Source organism: Protomyctophum bolini (genome assembly GCF_963924005.1).
Source record: "Protomyctophum bolini genome assembly, chromosome: 20".
In the NCBI taxonomy this organism is placed as follows: Eukaryota; Metazoa; Chordata; class Actinopteri; order Myctophiformes; family Myctophidae; genus Protomyctophum; species Protomyctophum bolini.
Window position 1 is genome coordinate 21,854,272 of NC_137881.1, and position 18,283 is coordinate 21,872,554.

The window sequence follows — 18,283 nt, forward strand, 5'->3', positions numbered from 1 at the left end:
GTTTTCGCGAAATGCAAACTGCCATGTAGTATGGAGCAAACCCTAAGTTCACTCATTGTGTTTTGTTATGGTTTTCCTGTAGTTCCAGTTAGCTCATAACATTAGCTGCTGTTGCCAGTCTCTCTGCATTGCGGCATTCAGAGTATGGGTTTTTATGCCATTCAGACTCCTATTGGCTTAGGAGGAAGCCAATCCTGACTAGGTCGCTAGTAAGGTCACTAGGAGGCAGCCAATCAGTCATGACTAGGTCGTGTTTAGAGTCGTGTTTACGGTCGTCAATAGTGGTGGGTGCAAATGTAGGCCAGGCTACTTCGCACATTGGCAAAAAAAGACACTATAGCACAGAGCACTGAGGGACTAAGGTTTGAAGGTCACCATGTTCAGAAGGTGGACATTTTGACAGGTATGAAATCTTGTCATTTCACACCCGGGCGGAAGGTGGTCGCCACTGGTCGCAATTACAATATTCATGCCTCGGAGGGTGGTCCAAAAATAGTCTGCGAGAGAATCCCTTAGCTCTTTCACCAACTTCCGGTTCAAGAGCTGCGGGGTAGTTTTGCTCCTTGAATAAATTACAGGTCCTGACAGTACAGTATATGGTTGCATTATTAGTGATTGGACAGACAATCTCACATGGGAGGCTCCTCCCCTCCCATGTGATAGGCGTATTCACTCTTTTTGTGCCCATGGCATCTTTAACAACTTATTTTATAGTGTCGATTTGTGCTTTTTGACATTTCATGGGTACAGAATAGCCTTGCTTCCACTAACCATAGACACGTGTCCGTTCCGTAGGAGACGATTTCATTCCGCAATGGTGGGCAATCCAAGAATGTTCCCTCCATTCACTCCTCTTATAACCACGATCTTTAGCAGCAATTTTCTCAGAATCTTTTCTCCATCCGCGCCTGGAATGGCAATTAGGCGATATTTGGACCCCAATGAAAAGTCTTTGCTGCCTCATGGTTAGCATATTAGCGCTTCTAGCAGCACCGAAGGAGCTCCAGACTGGCTCAAAGATGGCGGATCGGGATTCTGTGTGAGCGCTTCCATGGTGTTTCGCGTGCAGAAAGAGCCGAGCACGGAATGCTACTCGTGCCGTGCTCATGAGCGGTAGGAAAGAGGTAGGTAACTGACCAATTAGAAGTTGAAGGTGGTGCTCCTCCCCTCCTCCCCTCCCATGTGATAGGCGGCGTAGTAACTGTCGGCAGCCACAGGGGGCGATGCGTGCACCTGCTGCGGCTGTGCAGCCGCCTCCACCTCCTCCTCTCCTCCTCCTCCAGAGAAGTACTTGTCGATGAGCGCCAGAGATGTTTTGTAGACCTCCCTGTTCTCGTGCTGTTGCAGCGCCTCGATGCGGTCGAGGCCTCCGCACTCCTCGACCATCAGACACAGCCTGTCCGTCTCCCCGTAGCTCTCGCCGGCTGCCAGGATGTTGCCGAGAGCCTCGAGGACCAGCAGGACCACTTTGACGTCCTTCTGGGCGCTCAGCAACGCAAGCAGAGGCTCCAGAACGCCGGCCTGGACCAGGAACAGCAGCTGCTCAGCGGTTCCCCCTGTGGTGAGGTTGGTGACGGCCCACACGGCCTCCTTCTGCGCGCGGTGGTCGTGGCCGCTGCACAGCACCGCGATGAGGCGCGGCACCAGGTCGGGCTCGTCGATCACCTCCTGGATCTGCGAGTCGCGCCCGGCCGTCACGTTCGAGAGAGTCCAGGCCGCCTCCTTCTGCACAGTGGGCTTGGGGTGCCCGAGGAGCCGCGGGAAATATCGTAGTGCACCGGCGTCAAGCACCGCCTGTGTCTGCTCGTCCGTGCCGGCCACCATGTTCCCGGCGGCCCGTAGAGCCGGCGTCAGGACGCTAATCGGTTCGGACGCCAGCAGCTCGACGAGGCGTTCGACCATGCCAGGTGTCGCCACCACCACCCCGATGCGCTCATCCGTGTCGTTGGTGAGGTACGACACGGCCCAGCACGCGTTGAACAGTACCTCCTCGTCCGAGTGGCGCAGAAAGGCTGCGATAACGGGCAGGATCTGGCGCACCACGGCCAGCGGGGGCGACGGGTTCTTGTGGCACAGGTTCGAGAGCATCCAGGTGACCGTGCGCAGGTACTCGGGCGTGAACGTCGCCGATACATCGGGAACGTTAAGGAGAGCGAGCAGCGGTGTCACGGCGCCCGCCTCAATGACGCGGTCGCGGAGCTCGGAACCGTCCCCAGCGATGTTGGCGAGTGCCCACACGGCCTGCTCACTGACGTGGGCGTGCGTTGAGCGCAGCAGCTCTACGAGTGCCGCCACGGCACCCCCCGAAGACGCCACGGCCGCCGTCTGTTCCGACGTGCCGGACGCGACATTGGTGAGGGCCCACGCCGCCTCGAACTGGACTTGTGGCTCGTCGTGGCACTGCAGCAGGAACACCAGGCGGGGGACCAGCCCTGCCGCGATAATCTGGTCGATGGGCGGGTTGTTCTCGCTCGACAGCATCTTCCTGACGGCCTGTGTGGCTGCGAGACGCGAGTCGGAATTTCCGCCGGCGCTGTCGATGCCTTCCACGATGTCCTGGACGGTCCAGCGACCCCCCGTTGCCGGATGATGAGCGGCACCCTGAAGGCTCCTCTCCTGAGGCAGAAACGAGTCGGAATCTGACACGACGATCCTCCTCTTGAAGATCTGCTCGTCCTTCTTCACCTTACGGAGTTCCACGGTCTCCTCTGCGCGTTTACGGCGAAGCTCCACCGCGTCTCTTCCTTTGTTCTTGAACATAGAAAGACGAGCTGGGGCTGAGTTATTCCTCGACATGTTTCCTGGTTGATACGCGTCTGTTCTCTCGTCCTGCTACCTCTCTGTGTGCGTGCGTGTGTGTGAGAGTGCGTTCGCTCTGTGCTCGGCCTCGGACAAAGTTGTTGGGGTAACGGTTGTACGCCGGTCTTAAGTAGACCGATGACATCATACACTCATGTGTTTATGACGCCACTGTCATAGTGCCCCATAAGTCTGCATAAACAGTACGCAGTATTTCTGGTTCCGAAATGGAATATAATTAAAGGTAAATCTATGTTGATGAGTACAGACGTTTACTTTTTACAGGGGCCAATTATATATATAATATTGCAACCACCTGTAAGTTCTCTTTAAGAGCGTAATGAGGGTTATAGGGTCGTTAACTGTATAAGTGTATCAGTGCCCATACCTGAGGTGGGGTTGGCGAAAGGGCCTTTCTGTGTGGAGTTTGCATGTTCTCCCCGTGTCCCCTAGGGTAGGTACCCTCACAAAAACATGCAGTAAAGGTCTCTAAACTACCTCCCCCTGGCCAGCCGGGGCGCCTGATAGAGGGGAAAGGAACTGGTCGGAATAACGTGTTCCTTCCACGTGCTACGTCCGGCCAGGGAAATTCCCCCCTGTCAGGTGAAAAGAAGCAGCTTGGATGCATAGGAGGCATGAGGTCAGTCTGCTGCCTCCCCAGGTTGGCAGAGGAAGTACTGTCGGCCGCTACGAACTTTCAAATCTCAGCCTCTCTGTGAAATAACGGTTTCAATATTGAATTATTAGGTTTAGCTATGTGCTACGTACCTAGGTTTTGGAGGTATTTTTTTTATTTATTTTGCAGTATGGTAAAATCTATAAAAGAAATACAGTCCCATCGATTTAGATATGTCCAGGATCCACTTGTAGTTTCTCAAAGAAAAATAAAACATGGATATCAGATGAAAAATAAAAGTATATTAGTTAAAATATGTTATCACGTATATAGTATAATATTATTTATTTTAAACTTTCAATAACATTGCTTTAATTTGACTTAATTCATATCAATACTAAATCATGGTCTGAGTAATAGGTGTCTCTAACTTCAATGTTTGTAATGGTATTTTCATATTTGTTAAAATATACATTATCTAAAATACTTCCGTAATATGTAGTTGATTTACGCATCGGAGCACCAGACAAACAACATTACTTGCACGCTCTGCTTGCGCAAGTAGGTTGATTAGCAGTATACTGTGGTTACTTGGGTCGTTTGATGCGTATGTCCGTAGCTGCGTATGACGTGATGAAGATATACCAATGCCAGGGTATAACTGGCTCTCAATGGTGACGTAATAAAGATACAGTATGTTTCAGTGTCGGGTGGATTAAAGGTAATGCCCCTACAGTATGTATACATGTATGTAATCTGACACCAATGCCATATCAAGCACAAATTAATCATTACGTCATATGCTGCCACTGGACGCATCGGAGCACTGGACAAACAATTACTTGTACGCTCTGCTTGCGCAAACTAATAATGGATTGCATTTTTATAGCGGTCGCCGGCTCTTCTATGCACTACGCTTACTCAAAGTGCTTACCGCTTACATACATAAAGTATCAAATGGATGGAAATATTCAAGTACCGGTAGGTAAAAAGCAGTATATAAAGTATCAAATACATGGAAATACTCAAATAAGTAAAAAACAGTAGGCCTATAAAGTAGGCTATTTAAAACATGGAAATACTAACAAAGTAAAGTATTAAACACATGGAAATACTAATAAAGTAAAGTATCAGATACATGTGACGTGTGCATTAGGTTAGGGGGCGCTGCCGTGTTGACGCATCGCTCCCAGCCAATGAGGCTTGTAAGGAGACTCGCCCCCCGCGATGTGATTGACTGAAATCAGCAGATCTACAAGCTCACAACGCGCCAGGGACGAGACGCGTTGTGAGCTTGTAGATCTGCTGTGTTGTTGAGCAATATCCCAGTGGTGCCATGTCCGCTTATTATACGCGACTTTGAGCTTGATTTTTCTTTGAAGTTGCTTGTAAATTGATGTGGCTTCTTTTGGGCTTGCTTTCATAGACCTGGTTGCTTATTTCAATTTTTATCTCACAAGACCTGGCAACACGGTCCCTCCCACATACTACACACACATTGTGGACTGTGGAGTTGGAGACACGCACACACACTCACAAGTTCACAACGTGTGTTTGTTTGTTTAAAGTTTAAAACGTTTATACACTTTAAAACAGTTGTTTAAAACGGCTCTTTAAAACTTAGCAAACGGTTAGAATTTGATACAAAACACCAAGTTGTTATTAGTTTCATGAACGTACTGAGACTTCCAGGCAGGGTGTTTAACCGAGGCGTGGGGACAGCTCTGCCCAGCCGAAGGAGCCTGTTAGTCGGCGTGAACGCTTGACTTCTCTCGGCTGCAATAAAACATTTCATTTTGTATTAATAAACAACTAAACGGAGTTACAGACAAACAACAACAACCAGGACCTCCACGGTGTTTTACCGAGGCGTGGAGCCAGCGCTACCCGGCCCAAGGAGCCTGTTTGTCGGCGTGACTGACTTCCAGGGTGTTTTACGAGGCGTGGAGCCGGCGTTGCCCGGACCAAGGAGCCTGTTTGTCGGCATGAAGATCGAGTTCGCCCCGCTGAACGTCCCGCTGCGGAGGAGGCTGCAGACCTTTGCTGTTCTGCAATGGACATTCTCTTTCCTGGCTCTAGGTAAAAATACTCTATTACTACTGAGTTAAAATACTTTATGTAACTATACTGTACCACAACAATAGAATACTATTTAAAATATTTTATATTACACTATAGACTACTAGATTCGTCACAAACAAGGGGCTAAATTAATTTCGCTCCTATGCCACCAAAATGTGGAACGCCCTACCAGCAGTCATTAAGACATGCGAATCCCTTGACTCCTTCAAAACCGCCCTCAAAGGGCACCTACGGACGGCTGCAATTCGAAACTGGCCCCCGTAAAATATGAATCCCCCACCCCTTTTTCCCCTCACTGTATAGGCCTATGTTTCTTTTCCCTTTTTACCTCTATGATTTCCTGTTTTGACCTATAATTGTTTTGATGAATTGAAAATGGTGGGCCCTATTGTAAACAAGTGTAATGCTTTATGTTTATGGTGTCGTCCACTCACAGTTAACAGTTGTTGTATTGAGTTGAAATGTACTGTAATTCTGCAAACTGTTAATCAATCAATCAATCAATGTACCATACTACTATTTAAAATACTTTATATTATAATGGACTTTGTCTTTCCTGGCCCTGGGTTGGTAAAAATACTACTGAGTTACAATACTTGATATTACACTATACTAGTGTATACTGCACCATACTACTATTTTAAATAGCCTAATTTATATTACAATGGACCTTCTCTTTCCTGTCCCTGGGTAAAAAATACTCTAAATTACTATTGATTGATTGATTGATTGAATTAACAGTTTGCATGGACAAGCACAGGGAAGTACAGTTCAGTACAATGTCTGCTAAAAAGGATGAATCCTGCAAGAAAGCCTTTCAACCAGTTTCCAATTTCCATTGGGGTCCTTGGTACTCAATTCATCAAACCTTTAATGATGGACAAATATAAAGTACTACGGACCCAGAAACAAGTAGAGCGGCTTTGAAGCATTCAGACTTTTTATGACTGTTGGTAGGGCTGTTGGTAGGGCGTTTCTTATAATGGGATGAATCTAGAGTTGCAATACCCTCCATTAACTCCCCACTCATCCAATTTGCGGTTGCAATCTGCTTGTATTAAATGACGTTAAACTCACCAACATTGCAGGTGGGGCAAGCTTGAATTATCCTCTTTCAATCTGCCGTGCTTTTACAAATCCACCGTAGACATGTCAGGAGCTACTTTCTGTCAAGAAATTCTGTGCAGGGCAGGTGATTGGAGTTTGGAAGCTCTCGTTGTAAGTCACTGAACGGCCCTGCGTGCCATGTTTTGCATTTGCACATAATGCAGCAGCGCAACCCCTTAATAAAAACGAGTGCTTCCAAACTCCAGCACTTAGAAAAAATAATCACCTGCACAGAATTTCTTAGTGAGGTTGTTTTTAGGGTCTTTGAGGTGCTGTGGTACCATGAGGTGCATAGTCATATACTACTAGACTTAGTGAGGTTGTTTTTAGGGCCTTTGAGGTGCTGTGGTACCATGAGGTGCATAGTCATATACTACTAGACTTAGTGAGGTTGTTTTTAGGGTCTTTGAGGTGCTGTGGTACCATGAGGTGCATAGTCATATACTACTAGACTTAGTGAGGTTGTTTTTAGGGTATTTGAGGTGCTGTGGTACCATGAGGTGCATAGTCATATACTACTAGACTTAGTGAGGTTGTTTTTAGGGCCTTTGAGGTGCTGTGGTACCATGAGGTGCATAGTCATAGACTACTAGACTTAGTGAGGTTGTTTTTAGGGCCTTTGAGGTGCTGTGGTACCATGAGGTGCATAGTCATATACTACTAGACTTAGTGAGGTTGTTTTTAGGGCCTTTGAGGTGCTGTGGTACCATGAGGTGCATAGTCGTAGACTACTAGACTTAGTGAGGTTGTTTTTAGGGTCTTTGAGGTGCTGTGGTACCATGAGGTGCATAGTCATAGACTACTAGACTTAGTGAGGTTGTTTTTAGGGTCTTTGAGGTGCTGTGGTACCATGAGGTGCATAGTCATATACTACTAGACTTAGTGAGGTTGTTTTTAGGGCCTTTGAGGTGCTGTGGTACCATGAGGTGCATAGTCATAGACTACTAGACTTAGTGAGGTTGTTTTTAGGGTCTTTGAGGTGCTGTGGTACCATGAGGTGCATAGTCATTTGTCATAGTGAGGTTTAGCTGCAATTTGCAACTATATATTTTTTAATAATGGGATGAATCTAGAGTTGCAACTCCATCCTTCATCCAATTTGCACCGGCCTGGTTCCGGCGAGCTGCCCTGTGTCCGAAACGGTCAAGAAATGACCGAATAACTGAATGAGTTACCGTGTGGGGGTCCCCGGGGACGGACGGACGGACGGACTGACTGACTGACTGACGGACTGACGGACAGACAGACAGACAGACAGACAGACAGACTACACACAACTGAAGCCCATCACACACCGTCTGCGACTGCCGCGCGTCAAAACAGCCGTCTCCATTATTTTCAATGAACCTATCGCACACCGGCGGCGTCCGACGCGCGCTGACGCCTCGCCTGACGCGCCGATAGAACCAGTTCTATTTTCCAGGCGGCGTCGCGCCGTGTCGGACGGAGCCGGTGTGTGTTGGGCTTGAGAGAGTGAGAGAACAGATTCAAAATCTTCAAGACTCTGTTGTCTCTCTGGGTTGAACAGAGAAAGAATTTCACTCTCTCAGAAGCGTCTTGCGATGCGCAATGCATTTAATTGGTTACGGTCACGGGTACGGCTGTTATTGAATAAAGTAATCAGCTATTTTCAGTAGGCTACTACGCTATGTGTTGTAAGATGCACGGTTGAAATCATATAATGAAACCCATATTATGGGTTTCATTCAAGTAGGCTACTGTATTGCACTGCAGTATGGGCCGTAGGCTACTCCTCCTCGGCTCAGAGATGCCTCGTTTTCACTCCGCTGCCCACCCACTCCAATTATGTTGGGCCCCAGTAGTTTCCGTGTCATTAAGTTAATAACTGGTGTATTTAGGTTGTCGTATCATGTCACTGGTGCTCCTACAGCTACAGGACCTGTAGGACTGACTCAGAGACATCCACCACTGCAGTTTCTTCTACGTGCAGGCTGCTGCTGGTCAAAGCATGCGAGTGAACTTCAGTGAAGTCCGGACTTCTCGCGCTCTATAATAAATACTAACTAGTATATTGCTTTACAAACGCATCAACCAGTACTGGACCTATATGATATTATTTAGCGCTTGTTGTTCCGCTTGGCTTCAGCGTTTGGATGTCATGCTGCATGTTGCAGATTCATTTTCTTCTCACTCCGCGCTCAGCCAGAGAACGGGAACTGGGGGAGGCGGTGGGCGTGGGGGAGAGCACGGTAACTGGCAACAGTGCAACACACTCTCTCTCTCTCTCTCTCTCTCTGTGTGTTTTGTAGGCAACACACAGCGCCGCTTTAGCACCTATTGGTACCCTAAACATAGGGACAGACATAGGGATGGACATATGGAGCGTGCTGTTCCTTGGAGTGGCTACACCACTCAAAAATCCACTGTAGACAGGTTAGGAGCTACCTTCTGTCCAAAATATTCCTAGAATATTCAGAGTTGGGGGGGGGGGGGGTGTATTGATTTCACAAGACAAATATCGCTGTCTGTCTGTGTGTTTTAAAGGTAAAAGTTCACACACACACACACACGCACACGCACACGCACACGCACACACACACACACACACACACACACACACACACACACACACACACACGATTGCACTACATAGTTGGTGTGTGAAAGGTTCTTTGTGGAGATTAGATGTTTTTCTGCTTCATTATTTAACCCTAGAACCATTATGTTTTTGCAATTTTCATAATGTTGCTGATGTCTGAGGTGGGTGGGTCTTTCAGTACCTTCATGATGCTCAGTGACATCAAAGAATGTATAGGTTTGTTTCCTTGCCCACATGCCTGTTTTTGTTTTTTACAGGCAGGTGTTTGGGTGAATTTCACCCGGGTTTAGTGATAGAGAAAAATCCCATACAGCCACAATGGGCTTTTTCCCCCCTGTTTTTCCTTTTTCTCACATGTCCCAGGAATTGGTGGACCAAAGGAGAAGTTCCCATCTCCATTTTCTTTTCTTTTCTTTTCTTAAAGTGGTGCAACCACTTCCATAAGTAGCTTTGTGGGTGCCTGGGTCACTGGGTGGCTGGGTGTGTCTGAGCACGGAAATTGCATTTGGTTGGTTTTCAAAACCGTGTACTACAGTGTCACTGTAGTACAGTACAGTACAGTACAGTACAGTACAGTACAGTACAGTACAGTACAGTACAGTACAGGAACCGGCCCGGCCCCCTGGGTGCATTCCTGGGGTCTGGAAGTTCCGGGGACCCCCACACAGAGTTGCACCACTTACTTCACACGGGTGTGATTTTTAAAATAATACCCAAGTTTTTCCACTGATTTTGCCCCTGTATGATATCTATCCTATTATAATTTTTTTGTGAAAAGTCGATCCTCAGTAGTATTTGGGCTGTAAATATACCCTCTCTCTCTGTCTCTCTCTATAGCTCAGTGCTGTCTTGCAGGCTTCATCCTCTTGGCTGTCTCTGATTGGTGGATCCTGGCAGTGCTCTATGCTTGTTGGCTGTGGCTGGATTGGGACACGCCCACCAGCGGAGGTCGAAGGTCGCAGTGGGTCCGAAACTGGAGCCTCTGGGATCATTTTATCGATTATTTCCCTATAACGGTAAAGAGAGAGAGAAAGAGAGAGAGAATAAAATACAATTTGGGATCAATTTAAAGATTACTTCCCTATAATGGTCTAGGACAAATAAAGAGGATAGTGCACAGAGGCGCGGCCTAGGCTCCTGCAGGAGGTTTGCACATGCTCCGTGTAAACAGGAACTGCGATGATGGAGTTTTCCAACAGAGGTGCTAGAGGTGCATGAGAGTTGCTGACACTGAACTGAAATAATAAAAAGGATATCACAAAAAGAGAATAGTACAAAGTTGTGATTTTGATTTTATTTTAAAAAGTATATCAATTTCATAACTGTGGGAAAAAAATGTGTATAACAGACTGAAAGATAAACATTCACTAAATGTTAATGCTTTAGTATATTTTCTTTTGTGGATTTTCCATGTTCTTTCATGGACTTTTATTTTTGTGAAATGAAAAAGGAACATGGATACTGTTCATTCAAGTGCTGTGGATGATACAAAACATTTGAAAAGGGAAGGGTGGCTGCTAATTCTCAACTGTTCTGGATCTCATTATTTACATCACAAGTTATGAGCTTTCTATCTAGCACCTCTGCTGGAACACTCCATCATCGCAGTTCCTGTTTACACTGAGCATGTGCAAACCTCCCGCAGGAGCCTAGGCCGCGCCTCCGTGCACTATCCTCTTTATTTATTCTAGATAACGGTAAATAGACATAGACAATTCAGAGAGAGACTTTTCCCAACCATCTGTCAATATCGGTATCGGTATGTCAATGCATTGTAATCTTGTTGACTCATATTAAGGCCTATTGTATTTATGTACACATCATTTATTCCTCTACATGTGTTCACATTTCATACTGAATAATAACTGATATGTAAAAAACCTTTCTTTAATTTAACTGACCTTGTATCCTACAGTTTATTAAAAGTAATGCAACTATTATTTGCTTATTCTGTAAATGGATTTGAACTGTTCTGTCTGTCTGTCTGTCTGTCTGTCTGTCTGTCTGTCTGTCTGTCTGTGTCTGTCTGTCTGTCTGTCTGTCTGTCTGTCTGTCTGTCTAGTTGACGAAGACGGTGGATTTGGATCCTAAAAGAAATTATCTGTTTGGCTTCCATCCTCATGGTGAGTTTAAACATTCATTTATTTATTTGTAATATTCATTATAGCCTATGTTAATGACGTTTAGAAGATTTAGAACACTTTCCTGGGGGTCTTTATGTGTGTAATAGTGGTTTTAGATATTTTAGATTTTAGCAGTGAGCCCAGTTTCTGATGTCATGGACACTGGGCTCACTTACTTCCTGGACTACATGTTTCCAAACTGTCTTCTAAACGTCATTAACATACCGGTATATTTTTTTTATTTGCAAAAAGGGTGAAGTGTCCCTTTAAGTTTAGTTTAATTTTAATAAAATGTAATTTCATATTTTTATGAAAACTGAATGATTCAATGTAATTCTCTCTCTCTCTCTCTCTCTCTCTCTCTCTCTCTCTCTGTGTCTGTATTGTCTGTCCCTCTACCAGGTGTATTTGCATTAGCTCTCTCTATGTATTGTCTGTCTCTACTGGGCGTATCTGTCGCAGGAGGTTTCATTCTCTCTCTCTCTCTCTCTCTCTCTCTCTCTCTCTCTCTCTCTCTCTCTCTCTCTCTCTCTCTCTCTCTCTGTCTCTCTGTCTCTCTGTCTCTCTGTCTCTGTCTCTGTCTCTGTCTCTGTCTTCTCTGTCTCTCTACCAGGTGTAATTAACTCCCACTATGTATTGTCTATGTCTCTCCACCAGGTGTATTGGTATTAACTCTCTCACTCTATGTATTGTCTGTGTCTCTCTACCAGGCGTATTGGTGGCGGGGGGGTTCAGTAATTTCTGCACGGAGTCCACAGGCTTCAGCAGGTTGTTTCCTGGTCTAACATCTCATCTGCTGATGTTACCATTCTGGTTCAGGGTACCTATGTTCAGAGAATACATCATGTGTGGAGGTAAGACATTAATATAGGTAACACGTTCTGATGTGACCTCTGTTCATGTGTGGAGGTAACACATTAATACAGGTAACACTTTCTGATGTAACCTCTGTTCATGTGTGTTGGTAACACATTAATATAGGTAACATGTTCTGATGTAACCTCTGTTCATGTGTGTTGGTAACACATTACTATAGGTAACACAGTCTGACGTAACCTCTGTTCATGTGTGGAGGTAACACATTAATATAGGTAACATGTTCTGATGTGTTCATATTAGGGATGCACGATTAATTGGTTTTCACCAGCAAAAAAATAAATCTAAATTTAAATTTGTGTACTGATCTCATTCAGTAGTCATTCAGTTGTGAAAACAGACACTTGAGAAAAGAGTATAAATTATGCTATTTAGTAACTATTTCGTTGACTTGAACGATAGTCGAAATCTTAACTATCCTTTTATCACGGCCAATTCCGGTCACAACCTATTGGTCCATTAAGAGCGTCTGATAGGGGGCACGGTGGCATAGTCTGTACAAGTGCTGTCGCCTCACAGCTAGAAGGTCCTGGGTTCTATTTCCGCTGGGGGCGTGTTCTCTCCTCTGCGTCATCAGTGCCCATACCCGAGGCGGGGTTGGTGATAGGGCCTTTCTGTGTGGAGTTTGCATGTTCTCCCCGTGTCCCCATAGGGTAGTTACCCTCACAAAAACATGCAGTAATCCTGGTCTCTAAACTACCTCCCCCTGGCCAGCCTGATGGAGGGGAAAATAACTGATCGGAATAACGTGTTCCTTCCACGCGCTATGTCCGGCCAGGGAAACTCCCCCCTGTCAGGTGAAAAGAAGCAGCTTGGACTCATCATGCATAGAAGGAAGCATGAGGTCAGTTTTTTTTAAAGAGTGTCTGATAAATGCCTAAATTGTAAAAGAAATTGCAGTTGATTCTGTCACCTCTATGCATGCTTGAAAACAGCCCAAAGAAATCTTGCTATGGACCAATAGTAGTAATAGTTTAACTGTGTGTGTGTGTGTGTGTGTGTGTGTGTGTGTGTGTGTGTGTGTGTGTGTGTTTCAAGGTTTCACAATAGCCTCTTCCGACATCACCACACACACACACACACACACACACACACACACACACACACACACACACACACAGAGTAGTAGTAGAAATCCAACTGGTTGGGTAACAGGTTACAACTCTGTCTATCTGTGTCTCAAGCTTGGTGTCTATAAACCTGTCTCTCTACATGTCTGTCTGTCAGGCTTGGTGTCCAGTCATAAGTCCAGCCTGTCTCACATCCTGTCTCGCTGTGGTGGAGGTAATGTGGCTGTTCTCGCTATAGGGGGCGCCCCCGAAGCACTGGACGCACGACCTGGAGCGTTGACCTTGCAGGTATCTGACTCTGTCTCTCTCTCTCTCTCTCTCTCTCTCTCTCTCTACTATTATTATAATAAATAATTATAATAATAGTGTTTTAACCCCTTAGGTTCTGAACAGAAAAGGTTTCATCAAAATGGCTCTGAAACACGGGTATGTTGTCTGCCTCCCTGCCACGAGTGCACACACACACACACACACACACACACACACCCTGTGTGGAACATGGGGAACACATATGGAAGTATTACTGACTATCGAAGCGGAAGTGGTGGGGGTGTTATGTTTTTCGGCGAGATCCGTGTATTTTGCTAGCGATACGTGAGTTTGTTGACTCCAATGGCGATGAGGAGGATCATTTAGGCTTCAGATGTAACCAAATGGACCCGTGGATATTCGTAGCCTGTTGCTGTCGGAGTGGCCTGTCGCGTGCTGGAGGCGGTGCTGTGTGTGTGTGTGTGTGTGTGTGTGTGTGTGTGTGTGTGTGTGTGTGTAGAGGAGAAAAGTAGTCTCTCGTTGTCAAGTGTGCTGCGTGCGCCACACTGTGTCGCCTGTGTGACAATATAATAATAATACATTTTACTTATAACGCACTTTACATTTGAAACAAATCTCAAAGTGCTACAAGCAGAAATATTTAAAAGAAAAATAAGGATAAAAACAATTAAAACATTCTGTGAACACCTAAACAGCTAGAAGCATTTGCCTAGAAGTATAACTAGGCAAATGCCTTGCTATAAAGGAAGGTCTTTAGTCCCTATATATAATATTATATAATATAGAAACACTTTCCCTTCCCTCTATCAGTAGTTTATATCTGTGAGCAACTACTTCCCAAACCTTTTCATTGCAAGGACCCCCAAATTGACACTGATTAGCCCCGCAGACCCCCATTTTATAATATATGCCAAGGACCCCCATAAGAGAAGATTTTTACTCAACCCGTTTAATTTCCAGGTTTAACTCGTATTAGACTACGGTCTCCCAATTAATGTCATTTCTATCTATCTATCTCTGGGACCCCAATATATATTATTGTAAAATTATTGTTAATTTAAAACTGGACACTAACGGGTCCATTTGTTTCCATTTGTACACTCTCTGAGTTACAGACCCATAAGGGTCCATTTGGTTCCTACCAAATTTGGTTGGAACTACCTCAAGGACCCCTGGGGGTCCCCACTTTGGGAATCACTGTAATAATGGACTCCCGCAGGACTGTGTTGCCAAAGGATGTGCGACTGAGACACTTAGGCTGCACTCACACATAGTCAGGACACGTGTTTTGTCCATGTTCTAGGGAGAGAGAGAGGGGGGGGGGAGGGGGAGAACAGCTCCAATGTTTCGAATGTGTGAGTGCAGCCATACAGAGACAGAAAGAACCCAATGTGAAGTGCTCATCATCGTCGACTGCATTTCAGACAATAGTCTGCCTGCATTCAGCACGCAACGCAGAAGTGCATAAATTACATTAAACCACCCCCTCGAGTGTAATATTGCAATAATACAATACTAAACAGTTACTAAGAAAATCACTGAAAAAACCTTTTTTTAATGACAGATGTAGCCACTACGACCACAAAATTAAATGTCCCAAGAAATTAGCTAGCCAAGCCCCGGGTTTGCTCTGGGAGAACAGAGCAGCTGATTTATTTGTTTTGATTAGCCATTCAATGATGCTGTTTGAATCATGGCAAGATGGCTGTTTCAACCAATCAGATTGCTTCCTCGAAACAACCTGTTCTATAATTGTGTTTCAGAGCTGATCTGGTTCCAGTTTTTTCTTTTGGAGAAAATGAATTATTTGACCAGATAGACAATCCTACCGGCTCCTCTCTACGTACACTACAGGTAATATAACTACTATATTTACTTGTACTTTATTAGAGCACGTGTGTAACTACGGTTCTATGCATGCCAAATGCACTGAATTACGACTTCTGAGTTCACGCTTCATGTGCAGTTAAGTTATTACATACAAACAATGTCACTTATGACCACGGGACGCCCCCGAAGAGGCTATATCTGACGGTGGTCACAAAGGGGGGGGGGGGGTCAGTAAGTCTGACTCAGGATTCTGAGTGACTCTGTCTGATTCATAGAACCATAGTTGCATACGTATTACGTAACTTCCAGAGGCTGAATGACTTCTACCAGCAAAGTCACAAGAAATCCTTGTACTGATTGACTGATTAATTTTTTTGATTGATTTATTGATTGACTAACTGATTGATTGACAGGAGCGGCTGCAAAGCCTCATGGGAGTGGCTCTGCCGTTGTTTCACGCCAGAGGAGTGTTTCAGTACAGCTTTGGTCTGTTGCCATGGAGACGACCAATCAACACTGTAGGTCTGTATAAACCACACCCCCTGTTACCATATATGGTCTGTTCCCATAGAGACAAAATATGGGGACCAAAACAAAGCGACGCAGAAAAATCCGGAAACAACAATCAGGAATACGTTTTTTTCTTTTTTTAAAATCCGGTCTAGACCGGATCACACTGCAATTTAGAAAGGCTTTCCTCCGAGGTGGAAAGCCTGGTGACGCGAGGTTAGGGGATGGGAACCGTGAGGTTACCAGTTCAATCAAGACTCTCTCTCTCTGTCGTCTATCTCTCTCTCTCTCTCTCTCTCTCTCTCACTCTCTCTCTCTCTCTCTGCAGTTGGTAAGCCTATCTCGGTCGCCCAGACGTTGTGTCCCAGTAAGGACGACATAGACCGGCTCCATGGCGACTATCTGAGTGCTCTGACCGACGTGTTCGAGCAAAACAAACTCAAGTATGGGATTGAAACCGACAGTCACCTCAAATTCATCTAACACACACACACACACACACACACACACACACACACACACTGGTTACATGGACATAACTGCATGTCAGTTTAATTTGAACTCATTCGCCTCTATTGGGTGGCTGGATTTATACTCAAACTGCCGCCGTTCATGTCAACGGAGAACCGTCTTATTTTGAAAGCCGTTTCACCCGGAAACGGAGTCAGGAAGTGGAAAATCGCTATGTAACAAGTCCAGCGAATATTATTTAATTCACCCAAAACATACATTTTGTAACCGGTGATCATATCGTTTATAGAAATGAGCCGGAAATCAAGCTTGTTTTGATCAAAAACGCAGCCTGGAAGAAGAATCTGAGTTAAAAATAATACGTTCTCATAGACATCCTGTTGACTTTTCACTTTTTTCCTGTTTACTTCATTGCATGGCAACCGGAGTGATACAGAGTTATGAAACGTTATGAACGTTACGTTACGTTATGTTATGAAACGTAACCAAGAAATATTATATGTTAGACATAAGCTAGACATAGGAGGCCCTCAAAAAGGCGTCAAAAGACGACCTCGGCGGCGAATGAGCTAAATAATGATAATCCGATTATTTCTAATAATCTGCTTCAGATGTTGACATGTCGAGGTACGATTAAAATACAATGTTTACGTTTATATAAAGTTACAAACTATACAAAATGTTACAATGTTTAAATAAAGTTACAAACTGCTTCAGATGTTGACATGTTGAGGTACGATTTAAATACGATGTTTACGTTTAAATAAAGTTACAAACTATACATACTGTTACAATGTTTAAATACAGTTACAAACTATACAAAAAGTCACTCATGTGACTCCTCCATGTCTCTCGCTGCCACTGTAACTACTGGCTAATATGTTTATACAGCCTCAGCCTTTGATGTCTGGAGAGAAAAATCTAATTAAAACTGTGAATAAAATTAAAAAAATAATGAAATTAAAACAATATCAAAGTTGAGTCTTTTTACTCCTTGGTTGTAAAATAACTTATCTGATGCTATTGGTTGATGACGTCACTGATCTGTTTCTATTGGTTGATGACATCACTGATCTGTTTCTATTGGTTGATTTATTTTTTGTTCTCGATTTTGTAACCTATTTTTCACCCGGTTCCAAATATGTCCTAAGCTGTAATCCTGGGCGCTACTCCCCCTCTGCCTACCTGGGGAGAGCCCTGAACTGAGGAGTGTGCAGGCCACTTCTTATCACCTGCCTGTGGGGGCCAGTGGAAACCCCCCCCACAATCCTATGGGACAACGCAGCGCAATATGATCGCCTCTGTTTTTCTAACTTTTTTTTTCACGGATCGATCATGGATTATTTTCAGACACTCGTGCATGCTATTTTTGGGCACCCGTGCGTGGAATGGAGTGACGTACAATATTGGGTGATTCTTCAAAGGTTAGTGAAAAACACCAGCAGTCAAAAGGGGTTAAAGATCAATTAACGGGTGGGAAATGAGGGGTGTCTAATATCTATGCATTACAAATGTATGTTGACATGAGTAATAGAACAAACGGAAACGTAGGAGCGCACACCAGTAGTGGCGAGGTGCTGATCACAGGAGATAAAACATGAACAAGGACCCCACATCGAAGGGGAAAATTGTAAAAATATATTTAAAAAATATCTATTAATTTAGCAGTTAAGGTGTTAACTGCTCTCACATTTTTGCCTTTTTGCTCTACTTATTGTTCTGTTTTCCCTACTTTTTTTTTATAGTTCTACTAACTAGTTATGCTTTTCTTTCATCTGTCTGCGTTCTCACTCTGTGCTAGTATTCTGTTCTTTCTTTCTACTCTGGATGTTTTTCACTTTGTGCTAACATCTAGACTTGGTGTTTTGCACACCGTTTGGAGGCGATTCTTTTGATCTGACCATTTCACGAGCAGCAGGCAGACCAGGTGGACCGCTCACAGCTTAAGTGGTCACTTTACTCCACCTAC

At 44.7% G+C, this 18,283-nt stretch overlaps 2 protein-coding genes across 2 annotated transcripts; one reads left to right on the top strand and one right to left on the bottom strand.

The window, feature by feature from the left end:
* Positions 1–1,140: 1,140 nt before the first annotated feature.
* On the bottom strand, positions 1,141–2,796 carry LOC308335254 (importin subunit alpha-1-like; the record flags this gene model as incomplete). The annotated part of the gene is made up of 1 exon (XM_080792272.1): positions 1,141–2,796. The coding sequence occupies one exon, from the start codon at positions 2,794–2,796 to the stop codon at positions 1,141–1,143; it is 1,656 nt and encodes a 551-aa protein (XP_080648398.1).
* A 1,967-nt stretch (positions 2,797–4,763) lies between these two features.
* On the top strand, positions 4,764–17,219 carry mogat3a (monoacylglycerol O-acyltransferase 3a). Its single transcript, XM_080791806.1, has 9 exons — positions 4,764–5,494; positions 10,002–10,180; positions 11,227–11,287; positions 11,998–12,141; positions 13,391–13,521; positions 13,616–13,659; positions 15,267–15,357; positions 15,747–15,855; positions 16,172–17,219. The coding sequence occupies exons 1-9, from the start codon at positions 5,401–5,403 to the stop codon at positions 16,324–16,326; spliced, it is 1,008 nt and encodes a 335-aa protein (XP_080647932.1). The 5' UTR covers positions 4,764–5,400; the 3' UTR covers positions 16,327–17,219.
* Positions 17,220–18,283: the final 1,064 nt, after the last annotated feature.

Bases quoted from the DNA above. Each gene is read 5' to 3' on its own strand.
- mogat3a (XM_080791806.1), top strand. From the start codon at position 5,401: ATGAAGATCGAGTTCGCCCCGCTGAACGTCCCGCTGCGGAGGAGGCTG. The intron at 11,288-11,997 runs GTGAGTTTAAAC...TCTCTCTACCAG, and splicing joins GTTTGGCTTCCATCCTCATG to GCGTATTGGTGGCGGGGGGG. The intron at 13,660-15,266 runs GTATGTTGTCTG...ATTGTGTTTCAG, and splicing joins AAAATGGCTCTGAAACACGG to AGCTGATCTGGTTCCAGTTT.